Here is a 7379-nt window from a genome sequence, read left to right on the forward strand (position 1 = left end):
TTCTTTTCTTTTCTTTTCTTTTTTCTTCCTTCGAATTGCAGAGAATTTACAGTCTCGTATCGGGCAATAGACGATTATGGCACGGAGACGTACTTGTTCCTCCTCTCGGATTGGGATTTGGATGCAGCGTTTATCAGGTAAAGTAAAGAATGATAAGTTTCTCGAGAGAAAAAAAAAAACTAAAATAAAAACTGACAAAGTTTCTTTTAAAAATATCCACTCAGTGCTTCAGAACCTTACCTCTATCTGCAAGTGAATTTGAAGCCGTTCGGTGAAACTGGCGATTGCGATTGTTATTGGGAACAGAATGCACAGGAAGTGGCAACGAGACAACAGGAAACTGGATTTCCTTATAAAACACCAAAGCTACCCGGCCTCATAATGAATAAGGCGAGTAACAAGTAATAACATAAGTGTATTATTTTATTAGAATTTTATAATTAATATAGTAGTCATTAGGATAATTATAAACCAACGAGTTAATTATTGAACCCTTATAACCACAGGTAGGACGAGTTAAACCCATCAATTATTCGACTAGATACTTCAAACGTTACACTATATTACATAGTTGGTTATTTAATTAAAGCACAAACTTAGTAAATTAAATCTTTTCTTAATTAAAATACGATATAATCCGTAAATTATTTGATATTAATTTATTAATATATTATAAAATATTACTATATATAATATTACTATATATATAGTAATTTATATATATATACATAAATGACTAGATTATATCGTTGAAATTTGTTAATTATTAACAGATGGAAAGAACATTGAACATGGTACAACGAGCATTGGGTAATTTGAGCGACGAATCGTCACACCAGCAAAGTGTTCAACCACCAAGGCCACCACTGATGGATGCGGAATTCCGTCGTTTTTTAGATCCCATCGGTCAGGTGATACATTCTAAAGAATTAAGGGCAGTTATTTATTTCGGTGGGATCGAACCGAGTCTGCGTAAAGTCGTTTGGAAACATATTCTCAATGTTTATCCCGAAGGTATGTCTGGACGGGAAAGAATGGATTACATGAAAAGAAAAGCACAGGAGTATCAAAATCTTCGCGAAAGGTGGCGAGTATTGGTACAGAAGGGTCAAAACGTTGGTGATCTTGGATACGTAACTAGTATGGTTAGAAAAGATGTTCTTAGAACTGACAGACATCATAAATTTTATGGTGGTTCGGATGACAATCAAAACACGGCAAGTTTGTTTAATATATTGACTACTTATGCTTTGAATCATCCAAGCGTTAGTTATTGTCAAGGTATGAGCGATTTGGCGTCGCCACTTCTAGTCACTATGAGAGACGAAGCTCAAGCTTACATCTGTCTTTGCGCGCTTATGAGAAGATTGAAGGACAATTTTATGTTGGACGGTATAGCGATGACGACCAAGTTTGCTCATCTTGCCGAAGGTTAGGCCCCAATCATATTTTTAATATTCTTTAGATTATTACTCTTATACCTAGGGATTATCATTTTATATTTTTCTCTATTTTCTTTCTTGTTTTAGGTCTACAACATTACGATCCAGAGTTTTACGCTTATCTCAAGTCACATCAAGCGGACGATCTTTTATTTTGTTATCGCTGGCTTTTATTAGAAATGAAACGAGAGTTTGCCTTGGATGACGCTTTGAGGATGCTAGAAGTACTTTGGGCTGCACTTCCAGCCCAACCACCCAACGGTGAACTTAATCTCGCTGAAGTACCCTTTCCACCACCCTCCCCACCCCCTAGTCCCAACGTTAAACACATTCGCGAGAACGCTTATACGAAAGTATGCGCGATTAGACGGCAAAGTTCATCGGCAAGTATCGCCGCTAATGGAAAACGAAGAAATATCAGCATGGAAGAATCGGTAATGCAATCTACTTTGGAAAGAAACGGTGACACCAAGAGGTATTTCATTTTATATAATTATATTATTATAATATTAAACAATTGAAATTAATTTCGTTAATTAAAAGTAATCGAGATACGTTCGTAGATCGAATTCCCCGTATGAGACATCATCGGAACCGGAAAATGATTTGACCTCGACTAAAAATCGTCGTAATTCCGAATCCACCGAAAAATGTTACAGTACCGATTCGTTATCTGGAAACTTGTCCGGAAAATCTAATAAACGGGTTAATTTAATGGAATTGAAAGAGAGATTGTCTCTGCAAAATAGAGATCAAATTAAAGTTAACGAGCAAATTGATACTCCGGAAAAAAAGTGCGTCAGGGTTGTCAAGAATTTGAACGAGTTTTTAAATTTCACTAGCTTGAATAGAAGTAAAGTAACGCCTAGCGATACCGAACCTGAACTTAGGTACGATATAAATATATCGCATAAAAATTATACGCATTTTTCAAATTTATTAATTGAACAAAAAAATAAAAATTATATTTTATTGTTTTTTTACAGAAGAGTTTCCAGCGAAAGTGGTGTACTCAGAGTTCTCAGGGACGAACCAAGTTCACCGGACGATCCAACTGATTTTTTCCCAATGACTACATCAATGACTAGAGAATTAAGACTGGAATTGGAGTCACTCGATCGACAAGTTTTTGGTCCTTCGCCACCGAGCGAGCAACAATGCGATTGCGTATTATCGAAACGAGAAAGCGAATTGGCAGAAAGCGAAACGGAAACGGAATTAGCTAGATGTAGTCCAGTGGCGGATGTATTTGTATGGGAAAATCCATTACATACTTTGCAACAAAAGCATCACCCTGCTACACCAGACGAACAAGCTGATCTCGAATACGACGGAGAGATATTGGAAGATCAAAATGGTGTCAAATCCGTAACACCTATCAGATTACTCAAACGAAATGCAAGGTTGTTATTATTATTATTATTATTGTTTTGTATAATTTTATATTTTTTAAACGCTTGAAATCTTCTCAGAAAAACTCGTTAAAAATAGTTAAAACCTATTTTTCATTACAGATCTGAATCTGCATCGGACAGCGAGGGTACGGAAAGTTGGCATCAGAATACGGAAGCACCAGAGAGTCCAACAAAGCAACCGGTTCAAGAACATTGCGAGGAAGCTACGGAGCTTACAAATTTGATTCCAGCAGGTACAAGCGAGGATCAATCGGGAGAAAGTTCATTACCACCACCTAACGAATTTGGCGGTGGTAATCCCTTCCTAATGTTTTTGTGTATTACATTATTGTTACAACACAGAGACTTTGTTATGCGTAATCAAATGGATTACAACGAAATGGCAATGCATTTTGATAAAATGGTTAGGCGACACAATGTGATTAGAGTACTTAATCAGGCAAGACAATTATTTGCCGGTTATCTAAGAAGACATTCCGTGACATCGGCTATCGTCAAATCGGACTGTGTGAACGTTTAAAATCGAAAGAAAAAAAAAGAGTAAAAAAACGAAACACAAAAATGATAACATATTTTCCCAATGGAGTTCTTCCACTTGACAAATACGTACGTGAGGAATAATTCAACATAATATATTCTATTACGTACGCACACACATTAATTCGAACGGGGCTTATTATACGCGCACATATCTCTTCTCCTCTTGCGTATTCGCGCTTACGCGCACGTGTAATCTATGCCAGTAAAATAAACTGTTCCATAGCACTCGTTGATCGAAAGCTCTCCTATTCCAAACCCCCCCCCCGTCGGTCTCCTTTTTTGCAATATTTTACTCGATACGAAAGAACGAATAAGAAAATAAACAAAAAAAAGAAACAAAGACGCAAATATTCGTCGCGTTAATAGAAATTATACGTGTGTAGAATTTTGACGCGTGCCTTCTTGAAACGGTATTCAGCCTTAGCCGGATTTTTAATAGGCATACGTTAAAAGAAATATAAAATTTACAAAAAAAAAAAAATAAAAAGAAATTAAATTAAATTTAATAAGAAATAAGCCCCGTTTAAAAAACTAAGCGATTGCTTACGCACGACACCATCATATCTCAAATACGAATTGCACAATACCATCAGCACCGCGTCGATGAACCCTTTTTGTCGGCGAACAAACACACTAAACACACTCTTTTCGGTCGTACCTCGAATTAGGATTAAATCCCCCTCTAGCTTAAATCTGTAAAATATGTATCTTAAAACTATTTTAGCGGCTACATCTCTTAATTTGTTCTCAAACGGTTATGCTTGAGAAACGACAATAAAGTGCATTTAATTTTATCTGTATTTATATTATAGACTTTTATTAAATATTATATCGTAATTATACAATTCATTTTTGCCACCTACTTTTATTTTCTAAAATATACATTATTTAACAGATTTATTATATAAATGTCTATAATTTTTTTTTATATTTTCAATGCTTATTAATTAAAATCAATTTATTAAATTATATTTATTTAAGTTCCTGCTAGATTTACAATAAATAAGCGATTCGAATATTCCTAATTGCTTATCAGAATTTAATTTGGATGTTACATCAAATACTGAAATAATTTCGTACGAAAATCTAGGAATGTCTTACATTTATTTTCTACTGCTCGAACTATTTGACAATATATGTATCATATTCAAAAAGATATTCATAGCATCCAAGTAAATAGAAATAGCGCTGAAAAGAAAAAAACAAATATGTTATTAATTAACCTGTACAAAAATAGGAACAATTAAATTCATTACATATTTTCTTATTTTACAATATACTTACTTATTTATCGGGTCGTATTGTTTCATACTTTTGTCGTAATACATAGGATATTGTTCTGCTTGCTTAACAATTTTTTGCGTATCGTATAGAAGGAACATGGAGAAAAGTACTATTCCACCATAAACGGATAAAGTATAAAGACTAGTACCCAAAGCGGTAGTGGGTGGTAAGAACATGGATCCTAGCGAACTAACTAATACAACTCCCAAACCGATAGAAAGAGGACCAGCCATCTTTAAAAATTTTTCGCTAGGTGCGCACATTGCTACGGTCGATAACCCACCGATTACACCAGCTGTGTACAATGCAGCTCTAGTTAATAACGGACCACCCAAGAAACATATTGGTGCGATAACAGCACCCATTAAACCGGCATGACCCATCCACGCTAATTGTTTAGCACCGAAACCTTCCTTGTAAGGAATACTTCGTACCAATATGCTACTACCAATCATTGCTGCAATTGTACCGACAACTGCCATCCATCCTTGATTAGATACAAGTCTGATTATTGCTGGAGAACGGAAACATAAGCTAGCAGATGCTGCTGTGAGGATGATAGATCCACCAAAGTACATATAAGTTGTTCTAATTCTTTCTTTCACGTACTCGGGCCAAAAACTGTCAAGAAGTAAAATAATTATGTTAACATAGAATTAACTTAAGTAGTTTACCATAATGATACAAGATTTGCTTTCCAATCTTAGATAACCGCAAGAGAATAATACAAAATAAAATATTTTGATTACAATTTTTCACTGCTGAATATAAAATTAGTAATTCATAGTATTTTCTAAATAAGAATTAAGTTACAAATTGATTAGTTCTTGATATTTATTTGATTTTATATTATTTAATCATTTGAAGCGCTGCGCTTAGAGTCCAAATATTCTTTAAGCTTTACTTGTAAATATAAATCTGAATATACATACTGTACTTTGTCTATGGCTCCGGGCCTACTATCAAGTCCGAATCCATAATAACAAAGGGCACCTAATCCAAATGCAGAAGCACCGGCAAGTACAGCTTTTCCAACATTAATTGCTAAAATATAATCAACGATTAGAAACCCATGAGACGTATAAGAAAGGAACAAAATTAAATTTATATTTTTAATTCTCTTTTATAGGTTATAATTTAAAATTATATTTACGTGTTTCGGTAGCTGGTTGTGATAATCTTTCTGCAAAAGTTTTTTCTTTGCGTGCACTTCTTGTAAAAGCAGTACGTCCATCGTTGGCGAAAAATCTCGAAGGTTGGATTTTGTTTAAAATTGGTTTAGGAGTAATAGGAGTTTTCATTAAATTTACTATGGTCGGCGAAATGCCCACCCGACAAACTCTAGCCAACATCATCTTGCTTTCTTTACTTATTCACTCGTATTATATCTGTTAAAAATAAAAGCAGAAAGTCAATTTTTCTAAACGTTAATAAATTATCCACTTAAAAACACATTATTTCAAACTGCTATTTACGTTACGTACAATTTATTTGATTCCAACAAAACTCGCGTAATCGAATTAAATCGTTGAAATTAAAAACAATAATTTGTGAACAGTTAGGATACTGTTATTCTAAAAAATGTAATATGCAAGTTACTTACATGATGCAATAAAGATGCAATCTGAATCGAAAATGTACGAACGATAGATGAGTGCAACTGTTTCTGACTACTACGTGATGCTCGTATTAATCATTGACGACGCATGCGCAGTAACTCGATGAAATTTCTCGAACTTAATTCATTTATAATTAACCTATGTTATCGATTTAATAAATGAATCATAATTCGAAGAAAAAGTATAAATTTCATTTAAATGTTATATTAATTTATTATCATATAGATATTAATAAATTATATCCATATATAGTTTAATTTGAAAATAATAGTTTGATTAAATTCAAATTTCCCGCCAGACAAGAAAAGATATATATCGAACCCACAAACAACATACGCGATCGATTAGAACCAACTCTGAGTTTACTTCACGTCGTATCAACGACAAGTATTAGAACTAAATGAATATTTTCTATTTAGAATTATGATATTTCTAATTATTTAATATAAAATTTCAAAATTTATTCTAACATAATTTACATAAATTTGTATACGCATAGAACACTGAAGTATCTTTATATTCGTATATATACAAAAAAAATATATCTCACGATTGTTGAATTACTTTTAATTTTCTTTTTAGATTTTCTTTAAATTTAAAGGATTGACAGAGTCCTTCGACAAAGCTGGCAACGATTCTAGGCCACTCGATACGTATAAACTCACGCTGCCAATTATTTACGACAGGACAAAGCCTATTATAGTCAACCATTTAACGAATCGACATTGAATTTTGACGAAATGCGAACTAAAAATATATTAGTACACATTCCTTCATTCGAATTAAATAATAATTCATTCCTATTATTATCTTTTCACCCCAATGAATTAACGTTAAAAATAAAAACCATCAATTTTATATAAAAAAAAAAAATAAATAAAAGAAAAATAATTCGAACACAACAACGAAAATACATTTGTACGCAACAAATAAAATGTTCGTATGTTCGTCTAATCCTTGGGTACTACCCAGAACGAGGACTAGTTCAATGAACGGGGATTAGAAAATAATATATATATACCTACAACACTTATACGCTTTTAACTTATAATTCGTTCATAGAAACATTCTTATTGATA

General features: G+C 33.2%; 2 protein-coding genes across 3 annotated transcripts; one reads left to right on the plus strand and one right to left on the minus strand.

Moving 5' to 3' along the window:
- Nucleotides 1–41: 41 nt before the first annotated feature.
- Nucleotides 42–4191, plus strand: LOC122515915 (TBC1 domain family member 25; the record flags this gene model as incomplete). Its single annotated transcript, XM_043633412.1, is given in 7 exon segments — nucleotides 42–137; nucleotides 225–390; nucleotides 774–1431; nucleotides 1530–1917; nucleotides 2006–2332; nucleotides 2429–2845; nucleotides 2957–4191. Coding segments are annotated over 7 exon segments (2473 nt in total), but the record flags the coding sequence as incomplete, so codon positions are not given.
- A 224-nt stretch (nucleotides 4192–4415) lies between these two features.
- LOC122515916 (growth hormone-inducible transmembrane protein-like) lies at nucleotides 4416–6385 on the minus strand. Of its 2 annotated transcripts, none has more exons than XM_043633413.1 (5): nucleotides 6285–6385; nucleotides 5835–6069; nucleotides 5614–5725; nucleotides 4682–5302; nucleotides 4416–4585 (listed from the first exon to the last, which is right to left on the minus strand). In XM_043633413.1, the coding sequence occupies exons 2-5, from the start codon at nucleotides 6034–6036 to the stop codon at nucleotides 4501–4503; spliced, it is 1020 nt and encodes a 339-aa protein (XP_043489348.1). In that variant the 5' UTR covers nucleotides 6037–6069; nucleotides 6285–6385; the 3' UTR covers nucleotides 4416–4500. The 2 variants fall into 2 exon arrangements, with proteins under 2 accessions (XP_043489348.1, XP_043489349.1); XM_043633414.1 differs by lacking the exon at nucleotides 6285–6385 and adding an exon at nucleotides 6166–6262.
- Between the last annotated feature and the right edge of the window lie 994 nt (nucleotides 6386–7379).

This window comes from Polistes fuscatus, unplaced genomic scaffold (assembly GCF_010416935.1).
Source record: "Polistes fuscatus isolate 324 unplaced genomic scaffold, CU_Pfus_HIC Scaffold19, whole genome shotgun sequence".
NCBI lineage: Eukaryota > Metazoa > Arthropoda > Insecta > Hymenoptera > Vespidae > Polistes > Polistes fuscatus.